At 44.6% G+C, this 27062-nt stretch overlaps 1 protein-coding gene across 12 annotated transcripts in view; it reads right to left on the bottom strand.

Moving 5' to 3' along the window:
- Positions 1-27062, bottom strand: part of MAP7 (microtubule associated protein 7) — a 193082-nt gene that overhangs the window by 59896 nt on the left and 106124 nt on the right. For all 12 annotated transcript variants that reach the window (XM_089332633.1, XM_070073527.2, XM_089332636.1 and 9 more), the window contains 2 exons: positions 16106-16204; positions 9404-9481 (listed from right to left, as the gene is read on the bottom strand). In XM_089332633.1, coding sequence (XP_089188759.1) covers positions 9404-9481; positions 16106-16204 — 177 coding nt within the window. The remainder of the gene's footprint in view (positions 1-9403; positions 9482-16105; positions 16205-27062) is intronic.

Raw genomic sequence — 27062 nt, 5'->3', positions numbered from 1 at the left:
GACCTGGAAGAAGCTCCTGGCTCCTGGCTTCGGACTGACGCAGCTTCGGCCGTTGTGGACATCTAGGGAGTTAACCAGCAGATGGAAGACCTTTCTTTCTTTCTCTACCTCTCTCTGTAACTCTGCTTTTCAAATAAATAAATAAAATAAATCTTTTTTTAAAAAATCCTTTTTATGATATCTTGTTCTTCCAAAAATTCTATATTATGTGCATCTCTTTTACAGCTTTGAACACAGCCACAAAATCCAGTATGAGTGAATGAACGTTTCATAAATGCAAATTTCTGTCAGTCCCTTATACATTGTATGATAATCTTTCATGTAATCTAACATGATTACAGCTCAGATAGTCCCAGTTGGGAATGTGAGTTTATTCACATAAAGATCTTGATGTCAGAAAATGACAACAGAGTGTCGACTATGTGCCAAGGCACTCAAACAAAAATGAGACATAATGAATACTTCAAACTCACTGGTGTCTTCCCAAACACAGGTATGTTTGGCTGATAAACAGCCCTTAGATATTCTCCTGTTCTTTCTTATCAACATATTGCAGGACTAATAGTTTTATAACACATGAAAAGTAAAGGGACTTAAGGCACACAATTATCCAAAAATTATGTCTTCTTGTTCATCTGAGAAAATGATAAAGAATTAATACTTCAGGGACTTAACTATTATAAGGGCAGTTATTACATGATAATTTGGTAATGTTTTAACTAATCTGCAAGCCTGCTGCATTCATCTCTATTTTCATTAAAGTGTATGGAATTACTGTTGATTTCACATCCAACAAGTAATCGATGAATTTAGACTATATGTCAACATTTTCTGCATACTGGATTACAGAAATGAAAAGAAACCAAAGAAACCCACAAATCCCCTTCCTTGTGGAGCATATATTCTAGTGGGAGCAACGGGAAATAAACAAATACACAAAATAAGAGATCCAGGGAGAAAACAAAGGGCGTCTGGTGTGAGAGAGCTGCAGATTTGCACCAGGAGGTGGGGGAAGTCCTCACCTAGAAGAAGGCCTGTACACAACGCCTGCAGGAGAGGGAAGGAACCACCGGGGAGCCTCAGGAAACACCTCAGGCACAGTGAAAGGTGTAGGGCTCTGAATCAGGAGCGTGCCTGGGGTGGGGAAGCAGCCTCAAAGCAGCTGGTGTGGCTGGAGCAGAGACAGCAAAAGAAGTGTTAGGAAAGAGTTGCAGATTGGTGCTGTTAGGAAAATGGCACAATCTTATCTATGGCACGATCTATACCCTGACACCATCCTAGGCTCTAGCCCCCACAGCCATTGTTGGAAGCCAGGTGGCCACATGGCCCAACCACTGGTGTCAAGCTCCACCCTCATCCTAATGGGATTCGCTGCTTCTGCTTCCCTGTCCGCCCTTCAGCAAAGTTTTAAAAGGTCCTGTTCCTGAACACAGGTCTCCTGGCTCGCTTGCACACGCGCTCGTGCTCTCTCCCTCCCACTCTTCTCTCTCTCTCTTGCTCACTCTCTCTTCTCTCTGTTCTCTCTCGGCTCCTCTCTCTTCTCGCTCTCGTCTTCCCCTCTCTTGCTCCCCTGTCTCCTCCCTCTCTCTTTTTCCTTCCTCACCCTTTCCCTCCGGCCTGCTGCGTTTTCCCCAATAAACCCTTCCCCTTACTCCAGTGTTTGGTGTGTTTTGTGACGATCTTACAGGTGCCTCCTCACACAGGGCACCAAAATGTTAGGAAAAGAGGTGCAGAACAGAGAGGAGGCAGTGTACGAATTTACAGCCAGACCAAAATTATTCAGAGAAAATAAACAGAGGTGGGTGACCGCCTGCCTATGTGCACACTGATGGAGCACATGGCAGAAGGCTCTGACTCCCCAGGGGCCGGGCCCTGTATATTTTTGGAGGGCCAAGGGTGGGGTTGTGGGTAGGGGGCAGCAGGTGGAAGGGAATTCCTGGAACTGGTCTTTCAGGTGGCCATGGTGGGTGGGGTATGAAGGCAATAGGGTGTGAAACCCAATTGAGATTCAATGTTTATCTCTTTGGGCAATGAACTGAGGCTTACATCCTTGTTCTATCAGGGAGGGAACGATTTTGACTTCTACCCCAAGTGAGATGGAAGACATTAGACAGTTCGGGGGCAGAGGCACGGAGGGCCATGATTTAACTGGGGAAACAAGGGACACAGGCTGGGAGACTATGGTGGTATCTGGGTGAGAGATTTTGGTGGCTGGGATCAAGTTGACAACATTCCTGGTAGTGAGCGAGAAGTGGTTACATTCTGGATAGATTTTGACAGTTGAGCCAAGAGTATCTGTTGATGGATTAGTTATGAGATGTTATGGGAAACAGGTTTTGGCTAATATGTAATCTTTGTTTATTATCTTACTCCCTTGCTTGTTACAAATTCCAGGAAGTTATGAAATTTATCTTTTTCTTTTCTTTTTTTTTTTTTTTTGTTTTTACAGGCAGAGTGGACAGTGAGAGAGACAGAGAGAAAGGTCTTCCTTTGCCGTTGGTTCACCCTCCAATGGCCGCCGTGGCCAGTGCGCTGCGGCCGGCGCACCACGCTGATCCGAAGGCAGGAGCCAGGTGCTTTTCCTGGTCTCCCATGGGGTGCAGGCCCAAGCACTTGAGCCATCCTCCACTGCCTTCCCGGGCCACAGCAGAGAGCTGGCCTGGAAGAGGGGCAACTGGGACAGAATCTGGCGCCCCGACCAGGACCAGAACCCGGTGTGCCGGTGCCGCTAGGCGGAGGATTAGCCTATTGAGCAGCGGTGCCGGCTGAAATTTATCTTTTTCACTTCACTATTCCTGACATCTCTAGCTCAATACTAACCACATGTTAAATATTAGCTGAATAAACACATGAATTAATACAAAAATCGCTAACAAGGGCAAGGGAGGCTAGCTTTATTTTAAGATATGTAGGGTCAAAATTTGTGCTGTGAACAGAAATTCTATGTGCTCTGGTCCCTGTAATGGTTTTGGAAAGAAAATTAGTCACCAGTGTCTAGTCCAAGGTCATACTGACAGGATTTTTCTTAATGGGGTCAAAGGTTAACAACCAATAAATGCCATAAAGTTTCTCAAAAAAGATGTCCAAATCCCTACTCGTGCTTGCATTTTACCCTTTATATTCTGTGTCAAATGGGGGTCAACACAGGACCACTGCCCTGTCCTTCCATGAGGAGGTAGAACAGCTTTTTCCCCGTGTGAGAGGGGGATAATACATGCAGCTCCCAAACCTTGAAAAATCCATCATTTACCTAACGCGCCAGGTTCTCTCTCTACTATCAGCTGTTGAGGAATTTTCACGTGGCTCTCGGTTGTCCCACACATGCCTAAAACATGCTCTCAGATAGCTAATGTGGCAAATACTCAAAAAAAGGAGACTATTAACTATCAATTCTTTCTTTCAAAATTCTCTCATTTACCTCCTTAAAGAATCATTGCATTTTAAAAATAAAATGAATGGCATGGCATTGCATATGCTATATTACTAATAATGACAGGTCCACACAATAAAAACACAACTGACATGCTAATTGGCTACTCAATGTAATCAAACATAATGAAGTGTTTGGGACATTGCCTGATGCCTCCTAGTGTTCAATAAACATCTATCATCATCATTACTACGTCACTGAAGATTGCAGGGTGAGGAAGGTTGGCAAATGGTTACTACACATCTATTTTATATTTCGCACTGTATCAGGTACTGGGGCACAATGAACTAGAGACCATGATCATATCTGTTAGAAACTTAAAGTATAAATAATCAGGGAGTTATACAAAATCTAACTAGAAAAAAAATTTCAAATACAAAACAGCTGTGCAAAATGAAGTATATGGGGAGAAAAAGGTAGAACTGCCAAAGGGAGAAAGGTTCCGAAGACTTCCCAGGAAAGTGCTGTGAGCCACAGCTGGAGAGGGGAATTTCAGAGATTGAGATATAAATATTGAGGCCTAGACTCGGATGATGGCAGAGGTGGCAAATGTAAAGGCGCGAATAACATTTATTTAAAGGTGGAGTCACCTTTAGTCTTATGACTAATAGGACTTGGGATGGAATAGGCCATCTTCCACCTACACAGTGGGCCAGATGCTGTGGAAGCGCCAGTGACAGGAGCAGGCTGAGCCCAGACCGATCACTGCCAGCTACAAATGACCCTACAGGTAGGGTGGGAGTGGGGCATTATTGGGCCTGCTTTACTCTACAGAAGATTATGGGACGAATGCAGGTTGTCAGAAAGAATCCTGTGCCTCTAGCAGCCTTAGACATGCCAAAGGTGGCTGAAATACAACAATTCTGGGGCCCAGATGAGTCAGTTTTGGAGTGGAAGACAATGAACAAGTTAGTTCCATACTAGCTGAGCATCAGATCACAGGGAAACATCTATAGCCTTAGGAGTAGCTGGAACAGTGGAATCCGTATCCTTGAAAAATGAGCATTGAACCCATGGCAACAAATGAGATGCTCATTAAAGCTTAGAGGAGAGAGAGTGAAAGAGATGCAGAAATCAGGACGGAAAAGAATCAGATGGAATAGAGTGGTTGAGACCACTTAGAAAGCTTTTAAGGGAGAAAAACAAAGCTTTCAGAGTCTAACTAGACTGAAAGAACAGTCTCATACATGAAGAATTATACCTGATTTTATCTGAGCAATCAAAGGGTAATGTAGAAAGAGCAAACCACATGACACAATCCTGCCAGAAAGCTAATAAAGCATGCAGGACTCCGAGATTTCAACCACAGGAAGGTATTAATAGGTTCTTCTTGTTTGCAACACAGTACAAACAAGCCACTCCACCAAAACCAAATCAGACCTTTACTCTCCCGGTCCTGACCTTGCTTTTTAGAACATATGCATTCAAGAAAGATCATATTAGAATATATGGATTAAATAAAGATCTTTAATGATTTCAATATATTGTTGTTTTAATCTGAGAGGTAGGGAGTCGGAGAGAGAGAGAGGGAGAAAGAGAGAAAAAAGAACAAACACACGTGAGCACATTCCCATCTGCTGGTTCACTCCCCGGATGCCCACAAAGCTCCCAGCCTCACCTTTGGCTTCAGTTCAGGTCTCCCAGATGGGTGGCAGGGACCCAATTACTTGAGCCACCACTGCTGCCTCCTGGGTCTTTACTGATGGGGAGCTGCAATCAGGAGCCAGAGCCTGAACTCAAACCCAGACCTTCTGATGTGGCTCGCAGGAATCCTAACATGAGGCAAAATGTCCTCTTCCTTAATGTTAATTTTAACCTATATGCAACAATAAATGATCAATCTGACTTGACATTCATTTAAAACCTAGGTTTGGCAGAATTTATTAAATGGTTTCCAATTTTTTTTTAATTTATTTGACTGCTAGAGTTATAGACAGTGAGACAGAGAGAAAGGTCCTCTCTCTGTTGGTTCACTCCCCAAATGGCCACCATTGCCAGCGCTGTGTTGAGCCGAAGCCAGGATCCAGGTGCTTCTCCCTGGTCTCCCATGCGAGTGCAGGGGTCCAAACACCTGGGCCATCCTCCACTGCTTTCCAGGCCACAGCAGAGAGCTGGACTGGAAGAGGAGCGACCGGAACTAGAACCCAGCACGCATATGGGATGCTGGCGCTGCAGGCGGAGGATAAACCAAGTGAGCCACGGCACCAGCGCCCCAATTTTTTTTTTAATTTTTATTTTTTTTTTTAAATTTTTTGACAGGCAGAGTAGATAGTGAGACAGAGAGAGAGAGAAAGGTCTTCCTTTGCCATTGGTTCACCCTCCAATGGCCACCACGGCCGGCGCCCTGCGGCCGGCACACCGCGCTGATCCGATGGCAGGAGCCAGGTACTTCTCCTGGTCTCCCATGGGGTGTAGGGCCCAAGCACTTGGGCCATCCTCCACTGCACTCCCTGGCCACAGCAGAGAGCTGGCCTGAAAGAGAGGCAACCGGGACAGAATCTGGCACCCCGACTGGGATTAGAACCCGGTGTGCCAATGCCACAAGGCGGAGGATTAGCCTAGTGAGCCACGGCGCCGGTCCCAATTTTTTTAATTGAAAAAATTTAAACATTTTTTGTTTTCAAATTAAACATGCCTCAAAGATTTTATAATATGTGACAATGATTTAAAATATTTTTTCCTTTTTAAAAAAAGATAGTTCACTGCTGTCATAGCTTCTTTGTGCAAAGCACAGTGTATGGGTAGTAGGTCAGGTGCGAGATAAGATCATAATTTAAAAATAGGATATTTAATATGATAGAGTAAAATTAAAGAGAAAAACTGTATATCATGGCTCACCAAAGAAGCAAAGCTGTGATAATAGATTAACAGAATCATCTGCAAAGTACTTTGACCCATATAGCAGGTTGGGTCTCTTAGCAAATACCTTTTGTCCACTTGTCTTTGCATCACTGCTGTAAAGTCCCTGTCTCTTCTCTCCCTCTGGAGACTCTTGGTCATTCTCTATTTGGGAACTCAGGTGGCACCCGACACAGGCAGGCCCTTGATGTCCCCTATGCACGCTTGTTCACAGCATACATGTCACACTGCTGTCCTGCCATAACTGTTGTCTGCTTACCTGCCTCACAGTACACAGCAGCTGGCCCTCGGGTTGGGTGTCAGACAGTCATGGTTTTTAATAACTTTTTCAATACAGTAACTTGCAAATAAGGTTTCTGAATATAGAAATTAATAAGTCATATTCTGTGCCATCAAAATGACCTGAAGCAGTGCTGTATTTTAAGAAAAAAGTCTGGGGACTGGTGTTGTGGCGTGGCAGGTTAGGTCACTGCCTGCCAATGCTGGCATCCTATATGGGCACTGGTTCAAGTTCCAGCTGCTCCACTTCCAATCCAGCTCCCTGCTAATGTGCCTGAGAAAGCAGAAGAGCCCACGGTCAAGTCCTTGGGTCCCTGTACCCATGTGGGAGGTCAGAAGAAATTCCTGACTCCTGGCTTTGGCTTGGCCCAGCCCCAGCCATGGTGTCCAATTGGGTAGTGAACCAGTGGATGGAAGAACGATCTCTCTTCCCCCCTCTACCTGTCTCTCTCTCTCTTCCTCTCCCTCTGTCTCTCCCTCTCTAACTATGCCTTTCAAATAAATCTTAAAAACAGACCCATATATATGAAAGTGTGCACTGCAACCATTAAAAATAAAGTCTGACCACTCAACACAGAAAGTAATCAGGGAGAACTTGCAGGCTCAAAGTGCTTCTTTGACCAGCATGTTAGCTTTCCACAGAAATATAGTAATGCTTAGCTTTGAAAGATAAAGAAACTTAAACGCCTGAGTTAAATATATAAAAGCTATTCACAATTAAACCATGAAGGAGTAGCCTCCTCATCTTACTGAATGCCTTCTATTCCAGCCGACAAGAGTCCACCAACCTCTAACCATGGGGGCCTGTCCAACTACGATGGGATGGAGATTTCTGAGAGAACACAAAGCAGATCCTTGGCTGGATACAAAAACAGGGTGCAAATGACAGCTACCACAGAACACAACACTGGTCCTTCCCTACCTATCACGTGTTTTTTCCAAAGCTTTGGTTACCTGCAGTCAACCATGGTTCAAAAATATTAAATGGAAAACTCCAGAAATAATTCATATGTTTTGGGTAGCATGATGACAGCGCTCTCTCTGTTCCACCTGAGATGTGAATCAGCCCGTACATGCTACCTACTTGGTAGTCACTAAGTAGTCACTGGTTATTAGGTCAAACATCACAGTATCACAGTGCTTGTGTTCAAATACCATGCCTGACTTTTTTTTTTACTTAGTGACGACCCCAACTGCAACATGAGTGAGGCTGTGAATTTGGGTATGTTGAAGAGGAGCTGGAAAGTGCTGCCTTCAAGTGAAAAGGTCCAAATACTCCACTTAAGGAAAGAAAAAACTCAGCAGGCCAAGGCTGCTAGGATCTACAGCAAGAAAAATCTCCTATCTGAGTAACTATGAAGAAGGAAAAGAAATGCGTGCTGCTCTTGCTGTTGCACTTCAAACCACAAAAGCTATGGCCACAGAGCGTGATAAGGCACCAGAGGCATTAAATTAAGGGGCTCCCTACTGTCTCGGTTCCAGGCATTCACTGGGGATGTGGTGGCACTGCTGTATCCGTTCCTTACTTCTGCCCATCTGGAGTCTCCTCCTATTTCAGGAGCTATCTTCTCCCTCTTGCTTAGTTCTGCTCCATTTGTCAAATCAGCCTCACCAGAGAGTGCTGGCTGCGGGGAGCCCAGATGGCCACACTCAGCCGGCTCTTCAGGAACCCGCCTGCCTGCAGGAAGTCTGTTGGGGCCCTGGGGAAGGGGGTGGGGTGGGAGGGTGGGGAAGCGAGGTACAGAAGAGCAGCCGGGTGTGCTCCATTTGCATCTAAAAAAAGACCTTGTGGCAAAAGAAAAGACTTCCTCTGGTCATTATGTCAGGAGACAGAAACAGGCATGTGTTGAAAGAATTTAAACAAGGACATCAGACTTTTGAAAACGAGCTTTCTGTAAATTTCACAAATTTGAGCTCTTGAATAACAGAAAAAGGATGTGCCATAAAAGAGGCCGCATCCTCCAAATCACACAGTAACTGTTAGAAAGTGCAGAACTTCAAAACAGCTAGAGGCCATTCACTGAGAAGATTCTGATGCCCTAAGTTGGTCATAGTTTCAAAATGCTTAGACACTCTCTGGAGACGGAGGCATGCTGAGCAAGCATTTTATCTTTTCAAAGCACATAAAGAGAGGATCCCGTGTTAGCAACTTTGCATAAATGGACTTCACATGAAAGCAAGGGAGGAGCTGGCACCAGCCTCCTTGCCTGCTGTTCTAGAAGGCGGTGACTGTTCAACCTCTGAGTGTTCTGATCTCTGCTTCCTGGTAGTTAGTGCGATGACTCAGCTTTCCTGGAGAATACAGGCAAACACTGGAGCTGCTAAGCTTTTCCCTGGGCTTCAGGTAACGAGAAAAATCAGACAGTAGGGTAATGGGTCTCTCGCTTTTCCTGGCAGCACGAGGCAAGCATCTGTCCACAAACTCAACTCTAGCAGTGTTTTAATGTGGAAGGCAGTAAGCGCCCTAGCAAGTGCCCTTGCAGTACACAGATTTAGGAAGGCTCACACAAAGAAACTGGCGTTTGCTGTCTTTACACGTAAGCTGCAGCGCCCCTTCGCTCAGACACGCATGTTCTCTCCAGTGCCACAGGCAACTGTGACTACAAAACAAATTGTCAAAACGATCCTACTCCAGGGGCTGGACCTGGTGAATACTTCAAACTTGGCTCGACATTTCTATGACCTACTAAACTCTACTTCCCGAGTCACCTGCTTAATTCATAAAGATATGCAGGACAGCGCAGTCACTACAGTGCCACCCCTTTGGTCCTCAAGGCAGAAAAGCCACATTTCAGTAAGAGCGACCCTGAATGATCAAACGAGCGCTTCGGGTACCTAGCTGCTTGTCCCGCTCCTCGCGACGCTCCCGGGCCAGCCGCTGCCGGTCATCAACCCGAAGCACTGGTGGGGGGTCTGAAAAGGAGATGAAGAACACGAGTAAGATTAGAAGAAAAAAACAGCTATGCATGGCTAAATGTCCTTTTGTCCAATAAATGTGATGAATGAAATATTACTGCATGTCCTACAACAATAAGTACATGTGACTCCAGTCACAATAACTGTGTTACTACAACCTGCCTGAGAATTTGCAAGCATTTTCTATTTAAAAGGGTTACAGATACACATAACAAAATGGTGTCTATGGGGGTATTTGCATCGAATAACATAAAAGATCTTTTATGTTCCTAAGCTATTGAATTACTGTTGTCTTTATGCTTTACTAAGCCTGTTTCTCGCTAACACATGGAATCCTAAGGAAGTGAATTAGTGCTGAGTGGCTGTTTAGCAGTGGGAGATGAGGAGCCTGGTGTTGGAGGCAGACGGACGTGACTTTGGTTTCTGTTCTGTCACTCACTTGTTATGTGAATTTGGCCAAGTCATTCGCCTGCCTACATCTCAAGCTATGATGCAAGTCTGCATTTCTTACCTGTAAAGTGAATATAAAACAGAACCTATCTTACATCATAATTACGACAATGGGTGCTATTAGTATAGTGCTTGGCACGTAACGCCCAGTGAATCAGTTTGTCCCTTCAGGACATTCTAAACATCCACCAAAGGCTGGGCACTGTCCTGTACACTGAAAAGAGGCCATCAGCTAAATCCTGGGCCCTCATGGAGTCCACATTCTACTTGTGGAAAAATGGAATGGAGAAATAAAATCTATAGGTTGAAGTGGGGGAGAGAGGGCCTGGCGCTGTGGCGCACTAAGTTAATCCTCCGCCTGAGGTGCCAGCATCCCATATGGGCGCCGGTTCTGGTCCTAGTTGTTCCTCTTCCAGTCCGGCTCCCTGCTGTGACACGGGATAGTAGTGGAGGACGGCCTGGGTGCTTGGGCCCCTGCACCCATGTGAGAGACCAGGAAGAAGCTCCTGGCTACTGGCTTTGGATCGGCGCAGCTCCGGCCATTGCAGCCATTTGGGGGGTGAACCATTGGAAGGAAGACCTTTCTGTCTCTCTCTCTCACTATCTGTAACTCTACCTGTCAAATAAATAAAATAAAATCTTTAAAAAAAAAAAAAGGAAAAGAGGGGGACAGAAAATACAAAGAGTGCTAGACTGAGATATAGCAGTTCAGGGTTTTTAGAGGGTCTCAAGGGTCTCCTGTGACAGTAACTTTGATATGTAAATACCAGACAGAAGGGAGGGAGCTAGCTGTGCATATATTCCACAGAAGCCAAGTGCAAAGGCCCAGAAGTCACAGTACCTAATATGCTCAAATGATGGGGCTAGGGACACCTGGCTGGGGGTTGTTGGTCCTGGGAGGATTTGGGATGATGCCATGAGTGCATGTGTCCAGCACACAACTGCAGTCACAAGCCATATAGAAACAAAATGATAATGATCAGGTTTAGTTTTCCTTGTACTAAAATGACACCCTGCTCTTCACATAAACAAATTGCATTCTGTCTGGTAATGTAATATATAAGAAACAAGGTTGTACACAGTGCTGCACAAATAGAGCAATTAATCACTGCAAATGCTTAGAGCTGCAACAGTTCCCATGGTTCCCCTTTGGAGGAGGGAATGAATCCATGCAACATCAAGCTGAGCGTCTGTCTAGCAGGTAGGATGCCTCTTTCGATACCTACATCCCAAACTGCAGCACCTGAATTTATTTTTTGACAGGCAGAGCGGACAGTGAGAGAGAGAGAGAGACAGGGAGAAAGGTCTTCCTTTTGCCCTTGGTTCACTCTCCAATGGCCGCTGCAGCCAGCGCACCGCGCTGATCTGAAGCCAGGAGCCAGGTGCTTCTCCTGGTTTCCTATGTGGGTGCAGGGCCCAAGTGCTTGGGCCTCCACTGCACTCCCGGGCCACAGCAGAGAGCTGGCCTGGAAGAGGAGCAACTGGGACAGAATCCGGCTCCCCGACCGGAACTAGAACCCGGTGTGCTGGCGCCCCAGGTGGAGGATTAGCCTAGTGAGCCACGGTGCCGGCCATCGCCTGGGTTTAATTTATTTATTTGAAAGGCAGAGCTACAGAGGCAGAGAGAGAGAAAGGCAGAGACAAAGAGAGAATTTTCCATCCACTGGTTCATTCCCCTAATGGCTACAATGGCTGGAGTTGGGCTGATCCAGAGCCAGGGACCAGGAGCTTCTTCCCAATTTCCCACAAGGGCTCAAAGATTAGGGCTATTTTTCACTGCTCTCCCAGGTGTATTAGCAGGGAGCAGGATTGGAAGTGGAGTGGCTGGGACTCGAACTGATACCCATATGGGATGCTGGTGCTGCTACTGGCTTTACTTACTATGCCACAGCACTGAGCCCTTGGCTCTGCTTCTGATTCCATCTTCCTACTATTGCACAACCTGGGAGCTAACAGGTCAAGTACTTGGGTTACAGTCACCAGTATACACAGTGAATTCCTGGCTCCTAGTTTTGGCCTGGTCCATCCCTGGGTGTTGCAGGCATGCCTCTCTTTCTCTCTCTCTCAAATAATTAAAGTTTGTTTCTTAGTTTTAATAAGTAAAAATTTATAAAAATTGATCTTCAAAAAGGCAAAAAAATACAACTGAATAATTCTAAGTAAATAGATAATTTTCTATAATTTGCTGCCTTCCTTTTCATTTCCATCCCACATTTTTTCCCTCCTGGAACAAAATCAAGGTTTAGAAAATACCATTACATCCACATGGTTTCCCACTGGATCTAACATTATCAGAATAAAATAAAGCTGCTGATTCTCTCAGTGGCAAAAAAAAAAAAAAATTTCAAAAGCAACAGGTTTTTGGTGTAAATAAGCTTGCAGTTGCTCTCTGCATTCAACCTAAATCTATGATGATAACATGTAGGGTGATCATCCAAACTGGGCACTTTAAAGAGTGAGAGAGAATGCCAGTGATATTCCGTGTGCAATGCCGTTCACAACCCTGAACTGTCCTGCACAAACCCAAAAGTCTGGTCACTCTACTACTATAGAACACTCCTGATGATCAGGAAAATCAACTCCTGTGCACAAGGCTTTTTCAGACCCAGTCCAGCCGGATTCATATTTAACAACTACTGTGTATATGATAGATAACTTCTATGAGTGCTTTGCATTTTACAAAGCGCTTTCACAACCATTATCATTTTATTCTTCCTGATAATTCCATGAGTTAGCTAAGGAATTATTCACTCAATGAAGAGTTGTCATGCCCATTTTTCAGGTGAGAAAACTAAGAGAAATAAATAATGACCAATGAAGGTGGTAGAGTTAAGTGTTAGACTAGGACTTAAAACCAGATCTCTAATGCAATACTTGTGTCCTTTGTGTATACTTGTGGCACTGACAGTTGTTAGAACAGCAGGATGGTATAGTCAGGGAAGGGCTGGAAGCTTCCAGGCATGCATTTCTCTGTGAGGGGAACTACTGATAAGCAATAAGGCAGAATGAAGACTTAGGGGTTCTTTCAAAGACTTGTGGTGAGAAGTAGTAAAGGGACAGGAATTAAGAGTTGCTTTTTTTTCCCCCAAATTCAAAGGTCCCTGATTGACTTTCTAAATAAATTATTTTTATTAATTCAAATGAGAGAAAGAACAAAGAGAGAGAGAGAGACAGAGAGAATATCAATCTTATCAATATATCAATATTATATATATATCAATCAATATCAGTTCACTGGCTCATACCCTTAAAGTTTACAACAGCCAGGCAGGGCTGGGCCAGGCTGAAGTCAGGAGCCAGGAACTCGACCCAGGTCTCCCACACGGATGGCAGGGACCCAGGACCTGAGTCATCACCTGCTTCCTTCCAGAGGGGGCATTCACAAGAAGCAGTCATCAGAGGTGGAGCCTGGGACCAGTGTCATTGTGTGGCTGATTATTCCACTTCAAATCCAACTCCCTGCTAATGAGCCTCAGAAATCAGGGGAAGATGTCCCAAGTACTTGGTCCCCTGTCACCCTTATGACAGACCCGGATGGAGTTGCAAGCTCCTGGCTTCTGCCTGGCCCAGCCCTGGCCATGGTGGCCATTTGAGTGAATCAGTGGATGGAAAATAATCTCCCCCGCTGCCTCTCTCTAAGTGGAGTGTAGACTTGAAATGGGCATCCCGAGTGGTGCCTCCACTGCTGCACCAAATGCCTGCCCCAAGAAAGTTTTTTTGTATTTTTAATGAATTTGAGTCTCTATTTTACGCAGGTCAATGAGAAAAAAGAAATTTTTCTTCTCATTAGGCAAACATTTGGAAGCAGCTCTGAAGAACCATCTCTCACTTCTTCAGGACTAGCAGACATAGTTGACATTCAAGTATTCACAGCTGGGAGTGATTGTCTTCCTAGAAGTCAGGGGAGAGAGTGTGCCCCTTCCTATGATGCTCCAGAATGGGCTTCCCAAGCAGGTCCGAGTGTGGACAGCTGCTTTCTAAGGCAGAAATCTTCTGGAGTCATCTAGTGAGTTCCATGCAACTGGACACAAAGGAGGACTGGCAATGCAGCTAGAATGTACTGGGCAAAAAGGCTCTCTGAGGAAGCTCTTGGTCATGCTGCCTGTCTGGTGTTGGAAGAGGACGCAAGCATCCCAAATACAGCATGTGCTTTTGTCCTTTTTAAGTTCTAGACAATGGAAATCAATAAAGTGCTTTAGACATCATTCCAAGATTCATGTTCCATAAAATCAAAAGGTTTTACTCCAGCCCTCCAAAACTTTTTAGAAATTAAGTATCAGAGAGAGAGAGAGAGAGAGAGAGAGAGATGCTCTCATCCACTAGGCCTATTGGTTTACTCCCCAAATATCTCCAACAGCCAGGGAAAGCTATGTTAGGACCAGAACCAGGAGCTGAAAATTGAACCCAGGTTTTCTACACGGGTGACAGGAACCCAATTACTTGCATCATCAGTGTTGCTTCTAGTCTGCATGGGAAAGAAGATGGAGTAAGGAACTGGAGCCAGGAACTGAACCCAGGCACTTCACTGTGGGATGCGGGGGACTTAACTGCGAGGCTAAATGCCTGTTCCCCCACATAAGCTCTATATCAGCATAGTATACACAAGCAAGTAAAGGAATGCTCAAGAGGCATAACCAGAAATGAGATGTCTTCTCATCTGAGTTGATTTGAGCAATATAAATCAAATGGCTCTAAAAGGAGATAGTCAACTGGGGTGACCACACTCGCACTGCTATTCTGTGTCAGGATGACCAATTCATACACTGGTATATTCATACACTGTAGGTTAGGGACATGTCTCTTAACAATATATCCTTAGTATCTTCATGATGCTAACATTAGATGAACCAAGCAGTTATCAGGACAGAAAGGTAGGAACCGCACAGTACAGAATGGAAAAACATGAAAATCTAATGGTGAATAAGAAGAATGAGAGAAAAAAAAAGTACAAAGAATTTAGCTGTGTTATATTCTCAAAGAAAGGCAAATGGGGTTTTCACAGTAAAGAACTTCTACTCCCACAGAGAAGATCCACTAGAAGACGCTCCATGAGCAGAGGCAGCACCTCTCACACTCCCAGACCTAGAAGAACAACTCAGGGATAATTAGATGGTGGTGGGAGGTGGGTGGACAGATGGGCGGATTGATGGATGAGTGAATGAATGAATGAATGATTGAAAAGGCAAGCTGACTAATGGGGAAATCTCAGACTGCTAATTAAATTTCTGCCAAAATTGTACATTTTCCACCAAAAAGCTACTCAGGCAATACTCACAACAATATTTGTTACTGTCATTCTTCTAAATGACAAGGCAGATTTACCTGTTCTTTAAAGATCTTTTTGACATTAGAGGGGAAAAAAATCACAAAATGAAGTAAAATGGAGAATGGTTTCTTTGAAGCAAGATCCAATGATTCCCTTCTTTATTCTCACAGACACACTGTTCTTGAGTGACTCTGGCCTTAGGACTAAGCATGAACAGGGCTTCCAGGAACCTCATGGGGTATTCAGTTTGCTGCACCATCCTTTGCCCATCTCTCATCACCACCTGGAACATTCATCCCTCCCCAGGAACACACCGTGGTTGTGGGATATCAGGAAGTAACTGTGCTGTCTCTTCGATTGTTTCCACTGCACTTACAGACTGTTTGCTGCTTTCTATTGCTGAGTAGAACAGACCGTGAGTCACAGTCTATTAAATGAAGTCACTGCGTAGGTGTACAGCCAGCGCAGGGAACAGGGAACAAAAACACAATTCCCTATGAGCTCTGCCATGTGTAAAGACTTCTTCAAGTGATTTTTGAAAAAGTCACAAAAGGGATACACAATAATGGTGGGCATACAGATATCAAAAAATTCTATCTCATCTACCATTTTACACGGAGTAGAGAAATTATTACCTCTGCACAATGAAAATATATCTGCCCTATAGCATTTCACTGATTGTCAAAATGAGTCTGAGAAGTAAGCAGGCCAGGTGTTGGCATCTCCGTGTTAAAGAGAGGAAAACGCCAAGGCTTTGAGAGGTTTTCAGCCTCAAACTAGTACAAGAATGTAACGAGTGTGTGTGTTTTCATGGCAGAACCAGAACCAAGTGCTCCTAAATCCTAGGAGAGCTGAGGGCTTTTGGGAGAACTTGACTATCCCACAGTAAATGCAGCGCATCATACCTGGTTTGTTTCCTGAGTGGCTGCTGTTTTGTCCTGTAACTGCAGAGGAGGAACGGTTCGGGGCAATTTTCTTATCTTGCACTTTATTGCTGTCAGGCGCTGTGCAAATGAGACAAAAGAGAAAAGATGTATTTATTTCTTAAAATTAGTTCAGAAACATCCACCCAGTCAACTTTTACTATTAGCCCTTGAACATGCATGACGCTAGACTCACAAAATGGAACAAGATGGTGATAGCTCTGGCCCTCGGGGAGCCAGCTCTTGAGCTGTGGATACATTCCAAATATCAATGGCCCCAGCTTGAGTGACCAATCCTGTATAGCCAGGGCACGTTCAGGTGTTACTTCAGGGGTCAACCAAGAACATGAACCCCAGCTGTCCCAGTGTACACATAAAGTAACCACATGGAAGTACAACTGGCACCTGAGGACTTTGATCTTAACTTCCACAAATTTCAGGCATCAGGAACTAAAGCATCTCAAACACACAGCCACGTATGTCACCAAATGGGAATTGGGAGATGTAATTCACCAGGATCTTGAAAAACTGGTAGAATTTAATGACAAGCATTATTAAAAAGGTGACGGGAAATGTGTTCTAGGAAAGGGATGAGGTGGCAGAAATGAATAGGACTTCTTTGGTTATACAAAAGTAAGGGCCTTCCAAGACCAGGTATAACCAGTTTGCATGAGTATTGGTTTACTTAAAATAGCTGCAAAGGATGACTGTTACAGTCTCAAGATAGAAATCACATCAAAAACCAAGCCCTTGATTTTCTGTCTCCAAGCCCCTCTGCCCATCCCCAGTCTTCCCCATCAGTGAAGGCTATTCCATCCTGCCAGCTGATGCAGCCCAACACCTGCAGTCCTCCTTGCCTCTCTGCCTAAACTGCCTAACTCAATCCATTAGCGAATTCTTTCAGCTTCACCTTAAACATCCTACCACCCCACGCCTACCTTTCCAAACAGCAGCTCTCTGTGTAACCTCAATGTCCTCTTAACTAGTCTACAGGATGCTGCCCCCGACTCCTTCAATCTACTCTCACCTTAGCAGCCAGACTGATCCCGCTAAAACAAGTCAGACACATTATGACTCTGTCCAAAATTCTCCGACACCTTCCATCCCACCCTGAGTAAAACCCAACATCTCTGTCGTGGCCTAGAAGCTACCAGGTGGTTTTGCCTTTACCTTGGTACCACTTTCTCTGTTAATCTAGTTCTGCTCCAGTTGTACTGACCAACTTATCTGCAGTCCATCGTGCAGTGTTAGCATGAAATACTCGCCTCCCAGATACCAATGTGGCTGCCTCCTTTGCCCTCTCTGGGTTTCTGTTCAAATGTGACATTAGAACTCTCCCCGGATCTATTTAAAAACAGCTTCCCCATCCCCAGCCCTCATCACTCCTCCTTACCCACTGATGTATCACATATTTAGGACCTCCTCTGCCCTTTGACTGATGGAATTGGATATTATCTAGAAAACAGGGATCTGCTCAAGTTGTTCAAACTTAAGAGGATGTGGTAATAATTATGCCCAATTAAGAAGACGAATTTTAAAAATGGTTCCCAAGATGTATTTTAAACATTATTGAGAGATGGGTATTTGGAGCTGCAGTTAAATCACCACTTGGGTCAGCCAACATGCAATACTGGAGTGCCTGGTTCAAGTTCTGGCTCCTCTTCCGATCCAGCTTCCTGCTAATGTGCACTTTGGGAGGCAGATGACAGCTCTCTGTTTCTGCCTTTCGAAGAACATAATAAATTATAAAAAGGAGAAACATCACTAAATTTTTAGGCGGCAAATAAAGACCCAAATTTTGCCCTCTGAATGGGGCATATATTGCCCCATTACATTACATTGCAATTACATTTCAATTGCAAATACTTGTCAGCATCAAAAATCAGATTAAATAGTATCTTAAAACTATTGTTTTAATATTGCTCAGATTCAAACAACTGGTTTGCTTTAAACGACAGCTTCAAATAAAAACTCTGATTGGTTCAGGTTTTATCTCCTTGGCTCTCTCTGCCTTATTTGCAGAGAAAGGTCTGTAAAGATACAGTAGAGAATGGGCAGAGAGCGAATCAAAAATTAAACAGGGCCAGGCATTTGGTCTAGTGGCTAAGACACCTGCATCCCATCAGAGCATCTGGGTTCCTTGCCTGCCTCTGGCTCCTGATTCCAGTTTCTTGCTCATGCAGACCCTGCAAGGCAGTGGAGCTGGCTCAAGTATTGAGGTTCCTCAAGTAGTCAGGTTCCCTGTGAGAGATCTGGCTCCTGGCTTTGGCTCCAGTGAGGGGCTGTTGTGGATATTTGGGGAGTGAATTAGTGGACATATTTTTAAAAATTAAGCAATAAAAGACCTCAAACAGTGGTTCCTCCTAGGACTTTTCCCCCTTGAGGGCCACCTACCAGGCCATGTGTGGTGGGGAAAGGGTCATACTGTGTGTATGTACTGGTCCTGGAGGACAGCAGGGTGTGGTGTCTGTAATACAGTCCCATGCGCTCTCAGCCCACTTGCCAGACCGTGTGAAGGTGACTCCCACATCAGTTAGCCTTGGCCTACCAATGGCCTACAACTGGAGAGACAGCCCTGGAAGACCAAACACTGAGTGTGGTTGGAATGTCTATTGCTTGTTATGATAGAACAAGCTTTTCTTGTATTCTGCAGGTTAATTTAAAAAAAAAAACTTCGTCAAGAAGTTAATGCTTAGGAAAGATAAAGAAAGAAGCAGAGTGCCACCAAGATTTGCAGTGATCTGATTATAATTTTCTTCTTGTTTTATAGCCAACTCCAGCACATATCAAGTAAAGTCTTAATTAGCTAAATTATTTAGGAATCTCCTATTTCTATTTTTTTAAAGAAGATTTATTTATTTGAAATGCAGAGTTAGAGAGAGAGAGAGAGAGAGAGAGAGAGAGAGAGAGAGAAGCACAAGAGAAAGAGTCCTTCCATTTGCTGGTTCACTCCCCAAATGGCCACAATGGTTGCAGCTGGGCCAGGCTGAAGCCAGTAGCCAGGAATTCCTTCCAGTCTCCAACATGGGTGGCAGGGACTCATTTATTACTTGGGCTATCTTCTGCCTTCCCAGGTGAATTAGCAGGGGCTGGATCAGTAGTATAGCAGCTGGGACTGGAACTGGAGTTCACATGGGATGCCAGTGTCACGAGTAGCAGCTTTAACCTGCTGTGCCACAACACTGGCTATATTGGTTATTTTTAGTGAACTGGAAGTTAATTAGCAGCACTGGTTTAGAATATACTTCCAATACTTGTATATTCACTTCCTTTCCTTTTTAGGAGTATTCAACACCATTTAATCTTTCTGTAGTGAATAGGTCCCTTCTGAACCCCAGGTCCTGCCCAAAGACAGGCAGAGTGGACAGTGAGAGAGACAGAGAGAAAGGTCTTCCTTTGCCGTTGGTTCACCCTCCAATGGCCGCTGTGGCCAGCGCTGCGGCCGGCGCACGCGCTGATCTGAAGGCAGGAGCCAGGTGCTTCTCCTGGTCTCCCATGGGGTACAGGGCCCAAACACTTGGGCCATCCTCCACTGCACTCCCTGGCCACAGCAGAGAGCTGGCCTGGAAGAGGGGCAACTGGGACAGAATCCGGTGCCCCGACCGGGACTAGAACCCGGTGTGCCAGCGCCGCAAGTCGGAGGATTAGCCTAGTGAGCTGCGGCGCCAGCCAAGACATCAGTCTTAGTGGGATGTTACTGCAATCATGGGCCACAATGGAGATGAAAAGGAATACAATATATGTTCAGTACATGTGGCTTCCTAAGCCCTGATTAAAAGTTTTTTTTCTTATAAAACTGTAGTTTGCTTTTCTGTGCTGAAATCTAAATGTAAAACAAGAAATTTCAAGTAAAATTGGAGGTCTAGTTACTTGAATGCTGATTTATTTACATCTGACTTTTGTTGGATCCATTGTAGTCAGACACCAGAGGTTAGTCTGCCCATTTTACTATAATCTAGATGTTGGGAATTCATTTCTATCCCAGAATACCTTGAATCATTCTCATCACAAGACAAATTCAAAAGCCAATACAAAATTTTTCTGTGTTCATGCACAGCTGTTAGAATGTTTAATAAAATAAAAATTGTCAGTTTGCTTAGTTCAAGATTAAGTACTGTTAATTTTAATCACTAGGTTGGACACATTTCTAAAGTTTTCAGGCTATATTCCTGCTCTCATATTTGTCTTTCTCTTCTACCACTGTAACGGCCCGTTTCTTCAACAACTTCTTGGTTAACACTATATCATGGTAAGAGCAAAAGACACAGACAGACCTGGGTTCTAATCTGAACATGTTCAGTGAGTCTTCGCCAGACTTAAGGCATCTTTTTCTCCTCTTGCTGTTTGACAGCTTTGTTCCATTAGTGCCACATGTGAGAGTGCTAGCCTACAGACAAGCATCCTATGGTTGGGGGCTGTGTTTCTGCGACGCGCTGTGGATGCTGGGAGCCTGTGCCGAGCACAACCCTCGCAGCTCAGTAAGCACTATGGCCGCGCCTCGATAGCCTCACCCTCCACCGGACGCTGCATTCCCTGCCAGGACTTCCCACAAAGTCCATAGCTTTTTCCCTCAGCTGGTCAAAACCACTGGCCTAACGAATGACCCGGTAACTCAGTCAAAACGCTTGTTCTCATCCACTTCAACCGCGGCCTTAGGCCACCCTGCGTGTGAATCTCACTGAATGAATGTGGACTGGACATCTGCGGGACTAATGTATTTCAGCCTTTGATTTTTTAAAATTTTTTTTATTTTTTGACAGGCAGAGTGGACAGTGAGAGACAGAGACAGAGAGAAAGGTCTTCCTTTGCCGTTGGTTCATCCTCCCCAATGGCCGCCGTGGCCGGTACGCTGCGGCCGGCACACCGCACTGATCTGAAGCCAGGAGCCAGGAGCTTCTCCCGATCTCCCATGTGGGTGCAGAGCCCAAGCACTTGGGCCATCCTCCACTGCACTCCCTGGCCACAGCAGAAAGCTGGCCTGGAACAGGGGCAACCTGGACAGAATCCGGCGCCCTGACCGGGACTAGAACCCGGTGTGCCGGCACCGCAGGTGGAGAGGATTAGCCTATTGAGCCGCGGCGCCGGCCTCGGCCTTTGTTTTTAATAACATATGGGTCATGTGCTGTGAAACAGAAAAAGTTCAGAACTCAATTCCGAGTTGTGCATCTGTGCCTCTCCAGGACATTGTTCAACCGGACACCGTGGGCACAGCCTGGACAAGGTCACAGAGGACAGAGAACCAGAGGCTGAACCACATGAAAGTGCCTTTCTGGAATAAAAAGTTACTGGGTTTTATTTTCAATCTATAAACCCAAAACCAACACACGGATTTTTTTTTTTTTAAAGCACAATTCAACACTGTGTATAGTGATGTGACACTGGGACAGAACTACCATAGGCATCACACCTTGTTTTCAAAAATGATGCTAAGTCATGAGAAATGGGATACACGGGTGTCAGTAAGAATCTATAATAAACCAACTTCCAAAAAGAAGTTGAGGCAGTTGCGCTTAAATGTCAAAGACTACTCACGAGATGATGAAAATATTGTCATAATCCTAACTTCTTCTTAAATGACTCTGCTAATTTACACACGACGGGAGGGTGATACATGCCATGCAAGTAACAGCAAGAGATAATTCAATCAGAACAAGTTACCAAAATATTCCCAAGGGATAAGGAGCAGGCTCCTTGCTTGCTTCCAAGGAGCTGCTATCTAACCTGTCATCATATTTTCAGCTTAAAGAAACAGTCTCCAAGTAAACGGAAGAGGGGCTTTAGTTGACAGTGGGCCAGGTGTAGGTTGATAATGCAACCTGAAGCATGGGCCCACACCTTCCATCCTTATAGTCACCGTGTCCCTAGAGATTAATGCGTTACCTAGCACAAACGTGACAGTGAATGAATGCTTAAAGATGGAAGCAAGCAAGGGATGGAGCGGAAGTTGTATGCTTTGAGGCAAACGGTGGCAAGAGGCCAGAAAGAAAAAGCATCAATAAGATGGTCAACAGAAAGAATACATTTTGTGACACTTCTATAGCTGCTAAGATTCTAGAGAAAAGGGAACCAAAAAAGTGGTCATATCAAGTTTACCTTCACTCCATGTCAGATAAGAAAGAAAACAGTTCATGTTATTCTAGGATGGTTTTACCATTGGTCAGTAGGATTCAAAATTAAATGGCTTTACAGCCACTTAATAGGTCTGCTAAGGATCATTAGTTAGCATCTCAGGAATGATGGTGCCACTCTCACTCCAGGCCAGGCCACGCCAGGCCATGCCACACCACTGTGCAAGGTGCGGAGGATGGAGAGAGTATAAGCATCACAGTCTCTGCTGACAGCACCACACAAGCACTTTGGCTTTGAAAGCTTTGCCACACTCAACCATTCCCCATAGCAATTTAGTAAGGCTGTTCTGATAACCTCTTAACTAGCCAAAGACACAACCACCACGGCTGACCTTAGGGAATGCATATTCCAGAAAAGCCCAAGTGCCATCTATTGTGTAGGAACCATGTGGAATCACCCACTACTAACAGCGGCCCCTGGATTCATAACAAACGCTTTCTGAGGGAAATTAATGTTACACACTGTCAATTCACCAAAAAGGCTTCTTAACAAATCAATATATGGATGGATGGATGGATGGAAGAAAAACAAAATCCTTTCTTCAGCCAGAGGGCAGCACTACAAACAGAAAATGTTGCATTTTCCACCTGTGTTAGTGTAAACCAGATTAAAGGCAAGCCTCTTCCTCTACCTGGTGACTAACCTGTCACCAATGCCAACACCAGCTGCTATACAGATCGTCTCTGCTCCGCAATGTAAGTGCTGGTTGTGACCAAGCAAAGCACACGGCAAAGTACAAAGCTGAGGAAGTCTAACCATGTTAGTTTTCCAGTTATGCTGAGACAGTAATTCAGAGTTTGTAGGCACCCATCTAAATTTCAACAGCTGGGTATGGCATTTATAAAATTAGACACAATTCAATTAAACTCAACATGTAATTAGAAGAAACTATTTAAAAACTTGGAAAAGGCAAATAATTACAGCTCAACTTGATTATAGTTTGCTTAATTAAAGGAACCAAGTGAAAAAGGTTGTTTTGTCTTTAACCAGATAATGATTTATTTAAAGAGAACTAAAGTGGCTAAATGCCAGGACTTTATGTTTATCAATGGCACAATACAGAAAATCTTTTTACTTTTATCTGTAAAATAAAATTATCATAGCAGAAAATGTACAGTTTTTAGAAATAATGCCAAACTGTAGACTTAGTTTTAAAAAGAAACATGAATGTAACTTTAACCCTAAGAGTATCAGTTGATTGACTGAGTTTAATTAGTGAAATAAGTTTAATTAGTGAAATAAATACACATATATACTGCTGAAGAGTGTCAATGATTAATCATTCTTGTGTGGAGAATACCACTTTACATTTTCTTATGTACACTTTGTAAGATCCACTAAGAATGAGAGGAAAGCCGTAAAAGATAGTTTATCCCAATTCATTTCGAGTAGCGGTGAACATTTAAGTTTGTTAAAAGTATGGGCCAAATCATTTTCCCTGTGCCACTCTACGCTGCAGTCATTTTTCATCTGTGACCTCTGCTTTTTAACCTCACTGGAATTTCAGCCTCACTATCACTCCAAACACTTACACTCGATCTTTGATTTCTTTGTTGGAGCACTTTTAGGTTCACAGCAAAACTGAACAGAAGTACAGGGTTCCCATTCCCACAGCACTCTCTGCCCCTAGTCAGTCCCCCACTCCCCACCAGACTGGTACATTTGTCAAAACAGACGATTCTACCTGGGCACATTATTAAGGCCCAAAGTCCAGAGTTTATATTAGGGCTCACTCCTGGTGTTGTATGTTCTGTTTTCATAAATAAATAATGACATGAATCCTCCAATAATAACACAAAATCCAATCCCATTTATCATAATCCAGTTCAAGTCGCTCTCTCATAAAACCTTTTCTAGCTGTTCCTATCCCATCCCGTTTCTTCTGCTCTTCCTACATGTTGGACAGTATGCACCATACTTTGATTTCATTACTTAAAAGAACGTTTATTTATTTTCATATACTTGAAAGGCAGAGTGATAGAAAGAAAGAGAGAGAGAGGAAGAGGGAGAGGGAGGAGGAGGAAGGAAAGAGAGAGGGAGGGAGGCAGGGAGAGATCGATCCATTTTCCATCTATTGGTTCACTCTACTGGCTCATGCCCACAACAGTGAGGCCAGGCTGAAGCCAGGAGCCAGGAACCCCATCTGCATCACCTTCTTGGATGGCAGGAGCCCAATCACTTAAGCCATCACCTCTAGCCTTCCAGGATGTATTACCAGGAAGCTGATCAGAAGCAGAGTAGCTGGGGCTCAAACCAGCATTGCAATATGGGATGCAGGAATCCACAGAAGCAGCATAACCTGCTGTACTACATGCCTGCCCCCTCATTCTATCTTATCTCATTTTCCCAATGTATGTTTCCAAAAACCCGATGTACTGAAGTCTCATAAGAAGCAAATCAAAGACTCAGCTTTCTAGTAAAACACAATTTGGGAAATGCTTGATGTAACACATCTCTCTTGGAAATTTACACTGCAAGTTTGTACAGGTAAGGCTGTGTCATTTCACATTGGTTGCTCAACAAATACTCTTTGATTAAAAAAAAAATCTATTTATTTGAAAGAATTGCAGAGAGGAAGGGAAATAAAGAGATCTATCCACTGGTTCACTCTCCAAATGGCCACAATAGACAGGACTGGACAAGGATGAAGCCAGGTGCCAGGAGCTTCATCTAGGTCTCCCATGTGGGTGCCAGGGGCTAAAAACTTGGGTCATCTGCTGCTTTTCCCAGGCCACTAGCAGGGAGCTGGATCAGAAGCAGAGCAGCCAGGACATGAACTGGCACCCATATGGGCTGCTGGCATTGAAGGCAGCAGCTTTACTCAGTACGCCGCAATGCCGGCCCCCTCTGTGATGCTTTTCTAACAGAACCGTGATTGGTCATGGGGCACAGTTCTGGCCAATACATTGGAAGCTGAAGTTCGTAGGTGGGTATATGGGGAGGATCCTAAAGGCAAAGCAGACTCAGGGGACCTGAACCAGGGATGTGATGCTGAAGGCAGAACATCCATCTGGCAATCAGGAGGTTATCGCGCCTGCAAGGCCCCTGGAATTAAGAGATCCAGCTCTCACGTCTTTGTTGGACCACCATCAGCAACGGTTCACTTAGGTTACATTTGTGAAAATCACTGTTTGGGGGGCATTACATACTCACAATTAAAAGCAATTCCTAAATGCATACAGAATCCCCAATAACAACCAAACACATCCCAAGCACCTCAACTCTTCCAAATATCTTCCCAAACTTGGCCTCAGTCCACCTTTGTAGCTGCTATGCCCCCTGCTCCCTGGCAGCCAGCTCGCCACTCCCAGGCAGACACTGCTGATGGCTGGAGGTGAGGCTGAGTGGGCTGCACAGGTGGGTGAGGATCAGGAAAGGTGGAGGATTTGACATGCAGTGGGGGTGGAGGTGGGGACTGAAGTAATAAAAGGCAACAGAGGAGAATGCATGAACTAGAAGGCAAAAGCAACGCAGCAAAACTAGGTGGTGACTGGATGACAAACATATCTCACTCTAATGTTCTGATCTCTTGGATAGTGGCCCTTCTGTACTTATTCCCTGCCTTGGCACCTCCTTCGGTTGTTGCCTCATGAATCCTACATCTTCTAATTTTTGCCAGGAATCAGAGAGCAAAACAGGTGCTGGCTCACCACAGTAAAGCAGGCCAGCTTCAGTTTTGAAATTAGCAGCAGAGGGGCAAAGTCCTGAGAAAAAAATCAATGCAAGATGCCATAGAAAGTTTTAACAGCATTTGTGATAGGAAACACCATAGAGGCCAGGGGATTTCTGAAAAGAATGTGACAGGTTCCCAGAGAAAACCTGGTCTCCAGGATAGCTCCTCATAATTACTGAGCCACAATGACTTAGGATCCCAAGGCTCTATACACAATTGCTTCTTAGTTGTCACTTCTGCACCGGCTTTTGGAAGACTAAATTACTACTTTGTCTATCAACTGTCCTATAAATAAACCTCTGACACTGGATAGATATTAACTGAACATCTGCCAATAAAAGGGAATAAAAGCAAATTCGCCAACCAACTTAGCTTAATTTTATTTTTTAAAATAACATTTATTGGGGTTGGCATTATGGTGCAGTGAGTCAAGATGTCTGCAACACCAGATCCCATGTGAGCGCTGGTTCAAGTCCTGCCTGCTGCATTCCTGATCCAGCTCTGCTAGTGCACCTGGGAAAGCAGCCGGAGACAGTCCAAGTGCTTGGGCCCCTGCACCTATGTGGAAGGCCTGGAAGAAGCTCCTAGCTCCTGACTTCTTCCTGGCCCAGCTTTGGGGAGTGAGCCAGCAGAAAGAAAATATCTCTGTCTCTCATTCTGTGTAACACTGCATTTCAAATAAATAAATGAAATATTTTTTTTTAATTTATTTTTATTTTTTTGACAGGCAGAGTGGACAGTGAGAGAGAGAGACAGAGAGAAAGGTCTTCCTTTTGCTGTTGGTTCACCCTCCAATGGCACTGCACTGATCCGATGGCAGGAGCCAGGATCCAGGTGCTTTTCCTGGTCTCCCATGGGGTGCAGGGCCCAAGCACCTGGGCCATCCTCCACTGCACTCCCTGGCCACAGCAGAGAGCTGGCCTGGAAGAGGGGCAACCGGGACAGAATCCGGCGCCCCAACCGGGACTAGAACCCGGTGTGCCGGCGCCGCTAGGCGGAGGATTAGCCTAGTGAGCCGCGGCGCCGGCATAAATGAAATATTTAAAAGATACCATTTATTACCTTTTCTATTCCACGGAAAGAACATAAAAGACAAAAAGTTGACCGATCCATAATATCATTGTCCAGAAAACTCGT

The sequence above is a fragment of the Oryctolagus cuniculus genome, chromosome 5 (assembly GCF_051225735.1).
Source record: "Oryctolagus cuniculus isolate XC-2025 breed Fujian yellow rabbit chromosome 5, ASM5122573v1, whole genome shotgun sequence".
Taxonomy (NCBI): domain Eukaryota; kingdom Metazoa; phylum Chordata; class Mammalia; order Lagomorpha; family Leporidae; genus Oryctolagus; species Oryctolagus cuniculus.
Note: the sequence above shows the minus strand (reverse complement) of the source record. Positions and strands in the feature narration are given on the sequence as shown.